General features: G+C 36.4%; 1 protein-coding gene across 3 annotated transcripts in view; it reads right to left on the reverse strand.

Moving 5' to 3' along the window:
• LOC113039776 (adhesion G protein-coupled receptor L2-like) overlaps positions 1 to 18,343 on the reverse strand; it is a 100,068-nt gene that overhangs the window by 51,710 nt on the left and 30,015 nt on the right. For all 3 annotated transcript variants that reach the window (XM_026197877.1, XM_026197869.1, XM_026197885.1), the window contains exons 3-5: positions 15,350 to 15,563; positions 12,377 to 12,486; positions 7,097 to 7,897 (exon numbers count right to left, since the gene is read on the reverse strand). In XM_026197877.1, coding sequence (XP_026053662.1) covers positions 7,097 to 7,897; positions 12,377 to 12,486; positions 15,350 to 15,563 — 1,125 coding nt within the window. The remainder of the gene's footprint in view (positions 1 to 7,096; positions 7,898 to 12,376; positions 12,487 to 15,349; positions 15,564 to 18,343) is intronic.

Consider the following 18,343-nt stretch of genomic DNA (forward strand, 5'->3'; position numbering starts at 1 on the left):
TCGCAAATAAAGTAACATTTCTTGACCCGCCCCGCCCCGCCCATCGGGGACATCACGGAAGTTACGTTGCTACTTAGACCTTCGTATCGTGACCTTATCAATATAGGCTATAGGTAATTGCACTATGATGGTTCGTTCGTGAACAAATCTTTTAGGTGAACGAATCGTTCTCGTTTACGTAATCCACTGACCATAGACAGTAAAAGACTAATTTCTCGTTCAATGAAGTTCCTCCCACAGCAGCGCGCGAGTGTATAGCTCTGTGAACTGTTTCATCCTGTCAAAGAGTTACTCAAGGTGTGACGGAGCATGTGTCTTGTTGAATGAAGTGAACGAATACCATCTTCTTGTAGGTGAAAGAGTTGAAGAACTGATACATCTTGATAGTGAATGAAATTAATGAGAGTATACAGGGTCAGTCGGCCAAGCATGTAAATCTCGATCAGCAATCAGCAGATACAAAGCACAGTTATAAGTGCACATACGCTTGTTTTCATATTTGGAATACAGAACATAACTCCACGTTTAATCCCCAATAAAACCTCGTGCTGTGTTAATCTGAACAATTTGCTATTTATTTAATGCGATCATGCAATGACTTTAATACAGCCAAATCAGTTTTTGTCACAAGTAAAAACGTTCGTTGACTTAAGACATAACACATAAGTCACTCTTTTTCGCCGACCTGCGGGTTACCCATTGATTGTAAAAATCAACGCATTACAGAAGGCGGGGCATAGAGGAAAAACAATAATGTGCATTATATGGAAAGTAATGTGTATTTTGAACCTTAAACCGCATAAACACATTGCATTACACCAAATACACCAAATAATGTTCTTTATAGCAGCATCATCTTAACCTTTAAAGTCTCAAAATAAGAAGTTAAAATGTCAATATTCAAGTATGCATTACTGGCTCTTAGTAGCTTCACTTTGAAGAAAGAGTCATCAATGAGAGTTTAAAAAACGCATTCGGTTCCTTCGGACTTGTTCTCTTTTTTTAATATAATAATTCAAGGTTGAGTCATGAGACTGTCTTTTGGTCTGTGCTTACAGCTAATGTGAAGTGATGCTCAACTCATGACACCTTTAGCTTGATGCATAAAATATTATTTAACCAGAAGAAAATACAGGGTGGGACAGCTGTGTTGATGCATTTCCACAGTGTAGTTTACATTTTCATATTTAAAATGAAATAATAATGTATATTTCTAACTCTATAATTTGCGTTACACTACCATGGTATCTCTATATCTTTTTTTCCTCCATTTAAAATACTATTATGGAATTTGCAACAGAAATGATGGTAATTCATACAAGCTCAGTTTATGAATTATTGTCTTCTGATGCAAAACTGATGTGAAAAAATATTAATAAACTTGGAAGCGGGCATTTATACATTTTTCGCACATACACACCTATTGTTTTACTTCAGAAGACAATGATTCACGAAGTGCCATAAAAACCTGGATTTAGCTGGTCTTCCAGCCTGATTAAAGCTGGTCATAGCTGATTTGCAGGCTGGTTTCACAGGGGTTGTGACCTCTTCTGTTTGGGTGTCCAGAAGACCATCCAGCTAAAACCAGCTAATGGGGTCATATGGGTTACAGTCATTTCATTTTATGTAGTTCTTAAAACTTTAACTCTCAGGACTCACACACTGACATCATATGGACTCATAGAGAATCTCAGTGTGTGTTCCACAGAAGAAAGAAAGTCACACATCTGGGTGGAGTCATATACATTTTTGGGTGGAATATCCCTTTAAGGCATGTCACACCCAACGCAAAGCGAAAAATTAGTTAAATGGCAGATGAATGGCCTTTTCACACCATAGCGAAACGAATACGCATCAGGTCGAAGGAAATGCAAAATTCCTGCTTGCACAATAAAGGATGCAATACGAGCCTTTAGCCAATGACACAAGAGCAGGACAGAATCTTATGAGAGGGGAAAATCCATGTTGACTTCTACCTGCTGGATTTCACAGGTGGGAGCGGGATAAAATGTCAAAGATGAACGGGAAGCAGAATAATGCAATACACCCATCCCAAATCTAAGGTGGAGTACAAGTCATCAATACTGTTTCCAGTATGTTAGATTATCTTGTCTCTGTACAGACCAATTTGGAGTAGACGTCACAGGTATTTCACATGCAGCTGCGCATGCATTGTGGCGCCAGAAAAACACTGGGAACAAGTGGAGGGAAATGTGTAAAATCTATGGATTTCAAAGAGAAAAATGTATTGTGCTTTTGGATGTCAGAATCAGAATGCAAATTGTTCTTTATAGAATACTGTCATCAGAGATGCCATTTGAAGTTAAATGCAGATGTTTAAATGGACATACTATGGATGAAACCTGCTATGATTACCCTACTTTTAAAGCATAAATTAGATTTAAACAACAGGTCTACATAATATTCACATATGCAGTTTAATGCAGACATAATGTATTAGCCCTAGAGTTACAGCATGAAATAGACTACTTAAACCTATAACATTTACCTATTTTATCTCACAATTCTCTTAGTTCGGACTTTCTAACTAAATTTAACTCAACAATTGCAAGTTAGTAAATTCTGAGGGGAATTTTAAACTCATGATTCTGAGCTGAGGGGAACAGAGAGAACGACGAGTTGATGGTTCATTTCAGAATTGTGATATATATTCTCGGAATTCTGAGAAAAAAAGTCAGAATTGTGAAATATAAACTACATTTTTTATTCTTTTATTATATGGCTTGCTTAGACTGCTACTTAAAAATCGTAATTTTATGCCACCGAATAGACTCCGCCCACAAAAAAAATCATCATCACTGTTCACAAACATCAGACTTGGTCTATAATGCATATTAAAGTAGTGTTTATAAGCAAAGCTGCTTTGTTTACAGCAGTAACCAGTGAAGCGCTTCTGTTCCATAAGCGCCACCTGCTGTCAGAGAGTGAATCTGCGTCTCATGCAGTCCGTCTGCTGATTCGGTTTCATGCAGGTATGTTGTTATGTACCATAATTTCACAAAGCTAAAATCAGACTGCTTTGTTTTTGTCTCAAATGCTAAAATCATACAATCTAATTTAAATAAAAAACTGTTCATACTGCATGATTGCAGCATCTTGGATCGGGATTAAAATGCAGTGGTTGCCTCTAATTTTCGATTTAGTTTTGTTATTTGACATTTCAGTTTCACAAAGAAATGTGCTGCATTTTATCTGAGAAATAATGGAAAGACACTTTTTCATTAACAATTTGTAAAAAAAAAAATAAATAAATAAAAAAAAAATTCTGCAATCATGAATTGAGTGAATCGTTACATCCCTATCAGTATGCAAGTGTCCAAATATCCATGCATCTCAAGTTTAATGTATTTATATTAATGTACCCTGTATTAATATTCTGTCATTAAAAAGAGTAACTGGCTTCAACAATTTGTTTGGATGTTATAATAAAATGCAGAAAGACATAGGCTTGACATAGATATTTGCAACCTTGCATCTTCACTCGTTTCCACCATATTCCTTAAATTAAAAAATACAAGGGAATAACAGATTTATAAAAGACAAACAGGAGGTTGAATGAGTTGTAACATAAAATTAGTTACACTAAGGTCCATTTGTTCTTCATTTGTTTCAGATGCATTTTAATTTCACATGTGTTATTAAGAAGCCTCAACTTTCAAAAAAAAAACACAAGGAGTGCTTGCTAACAACATTATCATACAGATTTCATTATCATACAAATTTGTGTGCAATGGCAGATGATTTTTACCTAAAATACAATTTAAGTGGAAATCATGTTGTTCTAGGGTCTATATTGACGAGCTTGACTCATTAGGAAAGTTTAATCCTCTATTCTGGTTCGAGCCTCTTTTTTCAGAGCACGCTTTTCATTTCACAAGGACCCTCTTATAAATCAGACGCGTTTCATATCGGTCTGAGCCCTCATGGAATTATAAGAATTGAAAAGAAGGATTTAGGCCTAACACTCTGTGTTCCACGACTTGCAGTAGTATTTCAGGGTGTTGTTACAGCGGTTAAAGAGCACAACAGTGTCCCTGGAACTCTTTTAATAGCTGGAAATTGTGCTTGCATGTAATTACCCAAAGTATAACTCACAGTTGAGGCTTAATATGTAGCTCATAAAGTCTGGTAATGAGATTTAATGGCTCCCATTGATGCATCTCGCGTAATCAGTTTTGGATGGTGCAAATTCTACGGATGCTTTGCAGGCAGGTATTGCTGTATTGTAATCAATATTAAAAAAAAAAAAATATATATATATATATATATATAACATATATATTAATATTAGGCAGTCAGTGGAGAAATATTATATATCTAACATTAAATTACCTGTGGATTACTGGCAACAAACAAGTGCTTTGTGTATGTTCAGCACAAGCTCGCTGATGTAAAGCGAATGTCTAATTATACTTTCATTAACACAGCAGATGTCCAAGTTTAATCTCTGGTTTTATGTCCACAGTAGTGACTGGATTTTTTCATTAAGGGGCAATATTTTCCATAAAATGATTTCCAGGGGAATTTTTACATTTATAATGGCATTTTCTAACCTTATTAAATGTATCCGTCATCTTTTTCCAGATTCTTACATTTACTTCAATTCAATTAGAATAATAAGAAACTATAGGGCTGTTACAGAATATGTTGACATGCTTTAATGTAAAAAAAAAAAAAAACATTTCTTTTCAAATACTGTACATTATTGTATGTCCTCTATGCCACGCCTCTTCTGACAAGCGCAGTCTGCTCTGATTGGCCAACTGACCCAGTGCATTGTGATTGGCTGAACAAGTGTCAGATCTGATTCTGTGGTTCAGATTATGTATTGTCATGGTCTCGGTCACTTTCAGACTCAATGGCAGATTTCCTCAAGGTCAACGCAGTTGCTGTTATAACCATGTTAAATGCCAGCTCATTAACTAGTTCAAATCCTACACAACAACACTATTAATGCTGTAACAAGATACAATCACTCCACAATCACAAACAGGATAAAGCAGCTGGACAAGTGTTTAAAGACATGACGTAAACATGCAAAAACCAATGAACAAAGTCTGGAATTTCCTGTTAAATATGACCCAATAGCTCAAAATTGAAATAAATACTGTACAACTAACGAAGTAAATTGAAGTAAAGCAAAAACAACCAAAAAACTCTCTTCTTCTCTTTGGCAACTCATAGTCAGCCCAATTTTGCTGCTCTGCCCTGATCACCCACTAATGGAAATTATGATAATTCAGTTGCTAATTACATTTATATGTGAGCACCAGAGTGAAAACAGACTCAATGCATGCATTCTCGTTATGCACGGTGGGCCGGTTAACATTTGGTGTGTCGACTTAATTGTGGCTTGAAGAGCAGAAGGAGGATGTATGAATTTCAAGGCTCGACCTTTGCATGCACACGGCTGAGGACAGCAACAGAAATGGAAACAATCTGGCCTAGTGAAACAGGGAAGTGCAGCAGGCACCAGTGCCTCTTACCATAGTTTTTATGGAGTTATTTTATGCTACAACTCTGCACACACAAGCGGATATTTTGAGCGCAGAAAAAAAAGTATTGTACATACAAACAAATGTGAACTCATTATTGAGCAAACTAAAATCTTTCGGCACTGAGAAGCTTATCTGCTTATGTGCTAATGTTGTCTCATTCATGCTCAGTGTGCTCAGAGCTCTCACCGCTCACAATCTTAACAGCGCACAGCATTGTGCCAGATTTTAAGCCAGTGAGGGATCGGGAGGGAAATATTTATCACTAGGTATATTGTTAAAAAAAAAAAAAGTTCACATTGCCCTTCTTTGCAAAAAGATACATGGTTTTACAAACAGTCATTCTTTACATGTATGCCTTTCTGCACATAAAATATACTTGTGCATGTACAGGGTATAGGCACAGTAATGATAACATTGTGTTCCTAGTAATTATTATTGCTAATAGAAGAATGTTGTCTAATGGCTCACAATCACATTTAATGGCTCTTGATGACTGATCTTTTCTTCACCAGCAAGTCATTCCTCAAGCCTTGTTGTTAAGGCAATCATACATGCATTTGGCCATGCAATGACTATCACTTTAACCATCTGGTGTTGTTTGGGCATTTTTGACAGAAACATGTTACCTATATATATTACTTTTTTTATAATAATAAACTTATATAACTTTTCATTTCACCTTTTTTAACTTTTTTTTCAATTCAGCAATAATCTGGCAAGTGTCTTCTTAAAAAAAAAAAAAAAGAGAACAAACTTAAGTCTGTTCTCCAAAGCATTCAAGATTTATGGCAGTTTAAGTTCAATTTTATTTTCAGGTTTATGTAAAAAAAAAAAAAAGTGCTTACCAAGTAATAAAATTATAACTATTCCATAAATACAATTTAGTACCATAAAATACCCTAAATTTGATAATAAAAATATTATCAAATTAAAATATAGTATTTTTATTGACAAAAATAAAATACATTATAAATCATTTTTGACCGCTATGCGAACAAAGCATTTCTGGAGAAACTAATCATGTAGCAATGGCAACTAACTGAGACTACAGACTTTCCTAAGGTCACAGCTACGGTGTACATTTGAGAAACTGGTTAAGGTTAACATGGTTATGGCAATAAATAGATTGAGCCTTGTTGCAGCCAAGGATAAATGCACCTTTTCATGCACATTCTGTACATTTTCATCTATCACACACCAAATGATATTGTTATTATAATTTTCAACTAGGCTTCTCAAATGCTTTTGTGAAACATGGCAATTGTGAAGATCCCCCTGCAGTTCCTGGTCGGAGCTTATTAATGAGATTTTCAGGGTTACGGCCGTAATAGAGGGGAAGAGGACTGCAAAGACCTATCAGACACTTGAGCCGGGCAATTGAGAGCCAAGCTTGGCTCACTGCTAAAATATGTCTTCACTGCAACAATCAAACAAAACAATAACCTCATGCACTTGAGCTATTTTAATTTAGAGAACTCTCTCCAAGGATTTGTCCTCTACAGTACTCAAAATTTTAATTAAATCAGCCTACGCTCTACAGACAGACCAGCCTCTAAAAAAAGCATAATGAGTCTTACCTTCATCCGGATCGGGTGGTCCAAACTCCAGATTGTATCGCAGAATGTAAAAATTATTCCACACGTATAGTTGGTTATCCCTTGGGTTGTAATCCACAGCTGCGATGTACTGATACTGGTTAGGGAAGAGTATATTGACGGATTCCCCTTGCCCTAGTTTGGTGTTATACACATAGTCAATTTGGCTCTTACTGGCCTCGCTTTCATTCTCCTCATAGGTGGAGCGGACTACGTGAAGAATACCGCACACCATGAAGGCATTGGAGGCAGAGCGTTTGTCGTAGACGGTCTCCCATGTGGCCTCAAAGCGCAGAGTATAAGGATTGAGCAGGCTGAGAACAATACGTCCGTTATTCTGTTCTGTAGCGTAGATAACCCAGAGTCCCCGCTCGTCCACCGCCAAGTCAATGTCTGTTTTCCCACCCCAGCGATAGGGCGAGGTGTCGTGGTAGTTGGCATTGGCGACTATGGCCTCCCCGCTCTTTATCCGAGTCCGCAGATCAAACTTTACGATATTTCTTGTGCGTTCCTTGTTAAAGAAGATGGCCCCGTCATAGGCCACAAATCCAGTTCCGTCAACGCGATGTGGAAGCTTGTAGGTAGTAGTTTGTCGGCCGCTTCGCAAGTCATCGAGCGAGGCGTACTCTATGAGCGTGTCAGTGCGGTACGGTGTCCACGGCATGAAGTAGATCTTGTCCCCTGCCTGCAGGGGGTCTTTGCACCAAGCTCCGGATTGCTGTTCAGCCTCAAAGACAAAGGCAGGATCTCCTACTGCTTTCAGAGTCCCAGGGCAAATAAAAACTGGAAAGAAATGTTGAGAATTAAAGTTAGAAAATGAACCAGCAATGCACTGTTTAATGACCTTCTATGCATTCTTTGGGACCAATTCTTTGGGTAGGGGTAAGCAAAACATTGATTTCCGAAGCTAATGTACCACAATATAATTTTGGCAGTCATAACTGGTGTTGCGTGCATAGTCGAAAGAAAACGAGAGGTTAAGTGAGAGACTGTTTTGAGGTGGCCTTGCTCCCTGAGATTGCTCTCAAACAAGTTTAACTGAGAGGAACAGACAAGAGGGAAATAGAGGACAGCAAAAAAGTCCTGTAAATGAAAAAAGATGAGAGAAACAATGCTAATGAAAGATAACATTCATTTTGGAATATCTACATTCACGATTATTTAACGCCAACAGTATGGGGAGGGTTTTTCGGATTGGTCGCAAAAGCCATTCCTTCGAAAGTAAACACATATACATGGATTATGTCTGAGGAAAGAACCGACGACACATGAGAGGCAAGAGGAAAGGACATGACAGTCGAGGGAACAGGATGACAATGCTGTTCAGGACAGATAGGATAGAAGCCAAAGGAAAGCATCTTCGTTCATGTCAACGAGGAACGAATACGAGAGTGAGGCCTTTGCCAAACACACACATCTTTGGTTGTCGAACCAGTTGGAAATGCAAAGTCTGTGGTGAACAGCATATCACATGCAGATGGACTCTCTCTCCCATCAATAACATTGAAGGAAAAACCGAATAAAATTAAGCTCAAGGTCATCATGAAACAACAGTGCCAAAGAGCTTATCGTACTTTACCGCAAATTGTGCAACTGTGGCACTTACATGAGGCATTGAATAGAATGGCATAAAAATGTTTCCAAACAGGTTTTCAAAACCAGTTTTTAAAACAAAACTGTCCTACCTTAGTCTCACCATTGGTTGATTCAAAGTTGGGTTGAACTAGACACTTAAATACAGAGAGTGATGTGTCAATAACCCCACAGTGTTTACACTTTGCACGGAATCCAATGCAAGACAGTTTTATTAATAAGACAGCATTTTATTGATAAAAAAATACAAATTTGACCTTGGAAAATGGAGGATAATATACAATATAGACCACAGAAGATATCTGTGTTCAATATCAATGTATAAAGTATATAAAAAGAGGTTGCTTTTTGACATTTTAACCTACAACCCAACATTTTCTGGGCTTGGGTTTGATGGATCTTGCCCATCTTGATATCATGTAGGCGATGGGGTGGCAGGGGACGGGGCACAGGGGATGGGGGGACGGGTATTGGGGGGTCAGTGGGAAGGGTTTGAAACCATACAACACAAAACAAGGAGCTGAGGACTGAGAGCCAGAGCAGTCATTTACCTTTTTGCTCCACTTCTATTTTGAGCCATGGAAAAACAAGAGAATGGAAAGAGCGTCAAGGGAGAGAAGAGATTAGAAGAGCCCCCCAAAAAAACCTTACATTTACACATACAGGCCAATAAGTTTACGTCAAAGAAGAGACCATCCAATGAGAAAAATGTACAGAATATGCAGAAGAAAAAAACGTTCAAAGAAAAATGCTTGGGACAACACCTGTGTTTCTGAGAATAAGGTTTAATTAATCATGTTGCTCTCAGTGGACACCTAGCAACAAAGAGAGTTAGCTGTAAGAGAGCAGGAGAAAGGAAAACAAGATAAAGAGGTATTTCAAAAGGACACAAGTATACAATCTTTTCTTTCAACCATTAATTGTCTAATTTTCTAAGATTCTCCAAGATTAGATGAAATTGCAGATGGATAATATCATATGCTGTCACAAAAACAAATTATACATGTATAGGCAAGTCAGTTAATGTTAATTTACATTTTCATGACCTCATGACATTTTAAGTTAATTACAAAAAAGTGACTAAACATGCTAAAAAAAAAAGAAGAATGAAGAAAGCAGCATATGAACAATCTTGGATCATGAATATTAATCAAGTATCAATGTTTGCACACTAATTTTCCTGTAAGGAAAAGGAATTAGCGCTGCAATGGCCATCTATTCAGTCCACTGCCAAAGAAACTATTTGACATGCCAGCAGGCTTCTGCTCGGTTTTTAAAGTTACCATTTCATGAGTTCACGCTTACATATAATTAGCTGAGGTATGGTATGCATATTTGGTGTGCTGTCCGGGGAAGGACTCCGAGCTAGGGGATGGCCCGAACCTAGAGTACCCCCCTTCCCCGTCTATTTATAAAGTGAACTCAAAGTGAGGAGATGGGGTGGAGGAAGGATGTTGATTAACCGTCAATGGATAGAGGTAAGTCAGCGATATTTATACTGTGGGATTGATTACTAGATTGTGGTCCACCTGTGTTGATTAGGCTAAGTATCTGACGCGCTCCTCCCGAATCTTGTTAATAAAACATCATTTAAATGAAAAGCCAAGTAAAGCAAAATAAAGTTTGGGGTCTGTAAGATTTTTTGTTTTTGAAATAAGCCTCACCAAGGCTGCATGTGTTTGAACAAATATACAGAAAAAGACTGTACTATTAAATTTTTAAATCATTTTTCTATTTTAATATATTGTAAAATTTAATTTATTCCTATAAACAAAGCTGTATTTTCAGTATAATTTCTCCAGTCTTTAGCGTCACATGATCTTCAGAAATCATTCTAATATGCTGATATGCTGCTCAAGAAACATTTCTGATTATTACCAACGTTGACAACTGTTGTGGTGCACAATATGTTTCTGGAAACTGAAAAAAATAGGACACTTATAAGAAAAGAAAGCCGCCCCCAAAAAACAGCATTTAAAGTGCCCCATCATGCCATTTCTAAGGTTCCTAACATAGTTTTTGGAGTTTTCTATAAGTTTACATGTATGTAAGGTCAAAAAATGCCTTTGTTTTCTCAAAATGTTAAATATAAATATCAAAAACTTAATATCAGCTCATTTTCTGACAATTCTCAAACTATTCATTCAAAACAGTTGTAGGATTCAGTGTCTCTAAACCCCTCCTTTCCATGAGCTTACTCTGCTCTGATTGGTCAGATGGCCCAGTCTGTTGTGATTGGTCTACCGCATTCAGCGCATGTCAGAAACAATATGCCCATTGCCATAGTTCTGTGTTTTGAATGCTCTATAGAAAATATAAACATCTATTAATTATCATTTCATTTCAAGTTATGATCCAGTGGATCCAGCTGTTCCAAATAAACTGGGTACTCATCCATCTTTAAAGAGCAAGCATTTGTGAATCCCACGAGATTAGAGAAGCAGTCTTCAGTAAAATGACTTGAACACAAAGGAAGACTGGGGTTGTACTGCTGTGGTACAGAGGAAGAATGAATTTTAACCACTGATTCTTTGCAGACTCCTCTTTTGGAAGTGAAAATAAAAGAAATTTCCTTTCACAGCATCTTCTTGACATGATGTTAACCACACGAACAAGCTACAGTGTTTGAGGGCAGGTCCAGTTGTTCAGCCAACACAGATCATAGACACGCATTGTGCAAATGTGTTGTGTACCCATGACTCCTTTAGGCTGTTCAGAGTCTATTCTTTCTTTGGGAGATAATAACTTTTATCATGCACTTTCGGCTTTACATTCATATACAGCTACACTGCACACTGCATGAAAACCAATATTTAAAATGGCATAATAATGGCACTTTAAATGCATTTACCATCACTTTTGATCAATTTACTGCATCCTTGTTGAATGAAAGCATTATCTGCCACAAAGTGGGTAAGTTGTAAAAGTGGCCGTACTTTAGTCTGGGGACGAAATATATGCAGTATAAGGCATTAATATGTGCTTTATAAGTACTAATAAACAACTAATATGCTAGTAATAGTCATGCTACTCCGGAACTAGTTAATAGAGAAAATTGGTCCCATAAAGTGTTACCAAAAAACTTAATGTATTTACCCACAATAAAAAGAAATATTTGACTTTTCAGAGGACATATCAAAGTCTTTGAAAAACCTTTTGGTCTCCACAAACACAATGTGTATACGGTCCTCCGTCTGAAAAACTAGAGTCTTTCAATAGAGAGACAAACAAAAAACAAAACAAAGCATCTGTAGAAGAGATGAAGACGTTGACGTAGAAGACGTATGTTTTAGTCCTCAAGGATGCAACGGCCGTCAGCTGCAAAACTAGAAACTAGACAAAGTATCAGAAATCCAAAAGTTGTGCTGAAGATATTAAACACATTTCCATTTAATCACTGATGGAGAAACAATGATAGGAAGCTAAAAGCTGAAACAGACAATGGCTCTGTTCCAAATCCTAATGAGCTGCTTACTGTATAGAGGAATTTAAGGCTTCATTATTGCACTCCTAACATGTCAAATGTCTGTCTAAATCTTAGTTACATTTCAAAATTTTGCTGTTCTACTAGGTTGCAAACAATTTACAGTAAATGAAAGATACAGTTGTTATAATTATTATTGTTTGGTATCATGTGCAGTGATTCAGAATATTTGTAAGATCACTTACTGTATGGCACACATTCATACTGGACCTCAAGATACTTGTACGTCCCAGGACATGGATCTGGAAAGACATCCGAGCCAGTGATGACAACACACTGCGTCCGATTGTTACACCTGAGACAAAATTGGACAAAATGAATGGACAAAAAAAGGCTTTTACATTGCTGATTGATGGCATACTAGAGTGCAGTACACTATCATGCTCCCAAAGTCACCCAAAAATGAAAATTTGCTGTAATTAGTGATGTTGTAAAGAAAGATTCAGTTTCTTGCACAGACTGATTGTTTCACTTCATAAGATCTCAATATATCATCGGTTATTAACGGATATTAACTTTGATATTTTTTTGCTCTAAAAATTACGTTAGCCATTGACTTGCATTTTTATGAACTAGAAGACCATAGATTCAGCTAAAAATCTTCTTTACCGTTCTTTACCGTGACAAAAGTCACCAACATCTGGGATGGCCGGAGGATAAGTAAATTAACAACAAATTTTTATTTTGTTAAACTATACATTTAAGTATTTTATTTTCATAAAAGGACAAATAAAATACTCAAACGTTGATCAATAGTGACAAACCTAGTTGCTTAAAATGAGTATATAGTTATGAGGATCATATATTTACTTCTGATCTGTGTGTGTAACTCCATGGCATTTTTATTGTGTCCGTTTTCAGTCGTTGTTCAGTTTCACATAGATATATAACCAGGAAAAGAGGTATAAAATGCATAACCCAGTGCATAGTGCATGGATAGGGCACAGATTTTTATAGCAAATTTACCTTTTATAGCAAAATATTTGTTAGGGGACACACTTTTGTGCATACACAACATTTATATAAAGCCCCAAATCTATAACTTTATATTACTAAGGTAAAAATCACACAGAGAAAACAAAGATACAGCACAAATGATGGATGAGGTTTAATACTCGAGAATGCTGGTGCACAAAGTTATTATTAATGCTAAATTAAATGATGAAATAAAAGCATTAAATAAGATCTGGTATTACTTGCTACCATCTGTTCTGCTATTACTGGCCACTATTAAACATAAAAAGGACAATATTGACGGACTACAAAGTCACCAACCTTTCTTGCTTCTCTAACAAACACAGTAATAAAGTTTGATGAGATTCCCCTCAGAAACTCATCTGTGTGGAAACTTAAGACTTTCAGAAAAATAGTTATTATAAAGTAATTATGCACTTATAACAACAACAACGTGTTTGTGCTTGACTTAAAATTATTGGTTTAGTTAAATTTAGTTCAGTTTTACACATTTTATGTTGTTATAACTAACTGCAGCAGCATTTTTTTTTAAAACAGCACATTGGAGTGTGTTCAACACAACATCTTTCTTGGGTTTTGAAGTTTTGGCGTCACATTCAGACCGTACATGACCTTTTCCCACACTTCTAGATTAGTTGTGTGTCCAGCTTCTGCATGAAGTTGTCTGGAGTCATTTTTGTTAATTGCACCTTCATTGCATCATGTTCTGCATGCACTGAATTAATGCATGCTTGCTCGTGTTAACCACAAAACAGTTTGGCTTTAGGCTAACTAGGGGGGGGAATTAATTAATTAAGAAAAAATCATTAATTCTAACTCAAGGCCAACTGCAAGTTATTCTGAGGAGGAATATAAAACAGAAAAGAAAGAAAGTGCTGAAAGCCCTAAAGGTCTTTTAAATCCCCCAACACTGAATACAAACACAACCTGATGATTTCCTCTGTGGTGCTGTTCATAGGTAATCAAAAATCATTTTTGGATGAACTAATGTCATGTTGTTTTCTGCTGGTTAACTCTGATGACTGAATGAGCAGCCAGCTGAATAATGGATCGTCGACTGTCAGTCTTTGGGCTTTTCACACAGTTTAACCTTGGGTTATTGTCTCTTTAAACCCTGATAGCTCTGGAGCAGGGTTAGCACAGGGATGCCAAGTCTGTGGTTTTCCCATTGAACTGGGCTCCTTTCAAACTGTTGCTGCTGGCTGTTTTCTGGTTAAAAGTTTGACATATTGCAAAAAATGTATCTGACTGAAATGCTTGCATTTCATTTCATTTTTTATTACCCATTTTACACTCTACCAGAGCTTAAACTGTGCTGGATCATGAGTTTTGTGATGGGTAAAAGGCAAGTGGTGGAGAGCCTTTGAGCTTCGTTATGAATATAGAGTTTTTTTAATTTCATTCTTTTAATACAACTATTCTGTACAGTTATTTTCAAGTTAAAATTGTGTGTACTGCATAACAGTGATTGCAAAAACAAACATTTTTTTACTCAAATCTGGCAAGACAGGTTAGGAAAGCAGTACAGTGTGCAATAATGCAGTTAAAGTCTAACAGCATCAATTTTGAAGATTACCATATTACTGCATTTGCCTTTTTTTAAATTCAAAAATAGAAAAATTCTTTGAAATTTCAAGCAATGCACAAACCACACCAAGAAAACTAAGATGCAATATATATATATACATACAGTATGTGTGTGTGTGCATGTGTGTTTTCAAATGTAAAAAATATAATTGTATGCAATTTTTATAAGAACATATAATCTGAGATTCTGAGTAATGTAGAAATATTAATTTTTGGGAAAGCTGCCTAGAAACGACATGCATGGTGCACAAATAAATGTGAGCTGAATTTAGGCCGTCCTGACAGTAAAAGCACATGGTTCATTTTGAGGAAGGTCATGAGTATTCCCAAACTAACAGAGACAGAATGGAACTTGTCAAACCCTAATGATGTTTGGACAATGAAAGTGAACTAACACAGGTGGCGTTTATGTATAAAAGAACTCTTTTTGTTTTCTCTGGAAGAATTTGAACTCCAGTTTGCATGTTTAAACAGTCAAGCTTTTCCACAGCACACTTAAAAAATATATGCCGAGCAAAACCCTGTATCTACAACTGAAAAGGAAATGAGGAAATAGCATCCACATTTGGGCTACAGGCAATGCTTGGCAAACGTACCTTTGAGATACGATTTTATATGCATCCGGGAGGTAGCAATTAATGTTCTCCATCTGGAAGGGGTCGGCGTCGCATATCTTGTTGTCTGTGCGGCCGTAGTTGGCGGTTTCGATCATGATGACATCACTCCCCGGGCAGCGCAGATCGATGGGGTAACCCTCACAGGACAGCTCTCTCCGCACCAGACCGAACGGCAGTGCTGCACGACTGAACGCTGGAGGAAAGACACGCAGATCAGAGATTAGTTCACTCACACAACACAGAGAAAAAGACTCTGGGACATTTCAATCGGCACACTTTTGCAAATCATGCTTTCTGCTCTGTTCATTTGTTCTGTTTATATCCCTTTAAAATCTCATTTGAAATTAGAAATGTATTGTATTCGCTTATTTGCAAAAAAAAATTTTTTTGAAAAGGCAGCTTATCTACTAAACTGAAGATATTTTTAATCATGCAATGCCTTTTTCTACTTATTTAACCGCAAAAGCTTTATGTTAAGTAGTAGATATTACTAGGTCTCTGCTAGATATTTATCAGTTGTAATAACAGATGTCTTCCTTTTTAACTAACTCCAGATATTTTGATATCTGTTCTGCGTTAGCTTAGCTAACTCGGTTTGATGTCACTTCTTAAATTACAGACTACACTTTTAGCAAGCATAATATCTACAGCTACTGCAGTAGTGTCATAATATTATTCTTAAATTGCATCAGCATGATTTCCAGAGTCCTGTTTGAAGTAGATGGGTCAGCATTTTTCTTTTCTTCAGCTGGCTGTATTTCCTAATATCTGCTATTAACGCATGACTGCAGATGAATAGACAAGACAACATTTGTGCATTACCCCCTATAAAATCTACATGTTGATTTGTTCCTTGCAAAAAGCCATCATACTTTAAGATATGATTATTATAAACTGCCATGCAGTAGCTTTGTACTATATGATTCAACGAGCTTTCATTGACTCTCGCTTTGTGAGAAGAAATTGAACAAATTTTGCATTTGCAAGAAACACAATTAGGTATTGTCAGAGCACGAAGTTTCAATTCTAAACTTGAAACAACTTTGAAGAGTTATATTATATTTGTGCAGTTGCTCTTAAAGTGACAGTAGCCTAAAACCTGCTCCTGTCACTGTCCTTCCTCAAAAGACAAAGGAAAAAGGAGAAACACTCTGCTCTCGACTGAATCAGGGAATCAGCTTTAATAAGGATTAATCTAGATTTAGTTTACGCTAATAAATATGGAAAGAATGAAGAAAGGATGCTGGAAACAATTGGTGATTTGGCTGCCCTTGATTTCATCAAGGTCTCTAGACGATCTATGATTTCTGTGCTTGTCATAATGCATGCACTGATGCAGCTGTATTACGTCCGAGAGCACGCAGAGTGTCAAATGTCAGTCAGTGTGACATAACACACAGCATTCATCCCATCACACGCTCCGCTCTTGAACCTCAGAGTAAAGCAAACCTTGAACACACGGCATTCATTTACATAAACATCCTCAAAGCTTTCGATGCGAGTGGAAGCGGAGAGAGAACATGAGGTGTATTGTTATCTATTTTAAAGAGAGTTTCAGACAGGAGGGTGGATATATAGCTCTTTGCCTTCACAGACAGAGACTGAAAGTGCTGCTCCGGATCCACTCCAGGATTTCCATCTCTCCCTTTCTCTCTCTCTCTCTCTCTCTCTCTCTCTCTCTCTCACACACACACACACACACACATCCCATCCACATCCAGCAGTGAGTTAGTGAATCCACAGAGCTCAATGCTGCACAAACAGTGTAAAAACACGGGACATAGAAAACAAGTCGATTTGTTTTATTTTTTTTTTGTGCAGAATTTGTTAATTGTCATGTTTTAACGAATTCTGCGTCTCTAATTCAGGGTTTCTCTAGGTTTTATGAAGGTGAATTTAATTTAATTAAATTTTAAGACCTTGTTTAAACCAAGAACACAATTTAGGGAAAAAGTTAAAAGAAACTCATTAAAACGATATGGTCTCTAAATGGAAATGACTTGTATGTGCAGTGCTTCAAAGTTTGGAAACACAAATTGCAACTTATTTGCATAACTTTATATTTAAAAGTATTAATTTATGCATTTAGCAGATGCTTTTATCCAAAGCAGCTTACAATGAATTGAGGCAAAAAATTTCTCCTAACACGTGTTCCCTGGGATTTGAACCCACTTGCGCTTGCTAACACACTGCTCTACCACTTGAGCTACAGGAACACAAAAGTATTCATCTTACGGATTTCAAATTCAAATTCTTAATTCTGTTCCATTTCTCAGAAAACAAGGCTTCATATCATCATTTTGCTTCTTAGGTAAAAGTAGCTTGATTGAAGTGGGGGAAAATACTGAGGAAGATTTTATTTAATTGTATTTTATTTATTTGCAATGCTTGCAGCATTTAATGCCATGACTTTCTGTTCTGATTTAATATTGTTTATTGCCTTGAAGTGTGACAATTTATTAATTAAGACCTTTTTAAAATCTGTGCTGAAAATACATCTTATGTATTTTTACTGAAAATATTATTAGTAAGACACAATAATAAAGAGTCTTGGGTCCTATAAACTTTGTTGGTAACATTTTACAGTAAAGTTTCAATGTTGTTATGGTATTTATTAATCTTCTTCGTTAACATTGGTTATCCTTTTAAGTTCATGTTAGCGGAGGATTATTAAATAGTAATTAAAAAAAAACTTTTGATTTTAATAATGTTGGCCTATAAGTAAATGATAGAATTTACTAACATTATACTAGCTATTTTTCATTGTTAGTTATTGTTAACTAATGCAGTTAACTAATTTTAACAAATGTAATCTTATTGTAAAGTGTCAAAATTTTTGCTCCTAAATTCTTTTTTGTATTACAATTTTTAGGCAAACAACCAAAGTGCTGCACGACGGAGGTTTACGCTTTAAACAAACATGGAAGACAAATTTAGTGACACTTTGTAATATTCCTTCAAAAATTATATTTG

Source organism: Carassius auratus, chromosome 2, assembly GCF_003368295.1.
Source record: "Carassius auratus strain Wakin chromosome 2, ASM336829v1, whole genome shotgun sequence".
In the NCBI taxonomy this organism is placed as follows: Eukaryota; Metazoa; Chordata; class Actinopteri; order Cypriniformes; family Cyprinidae; genus Carassius; species Carassius auratus.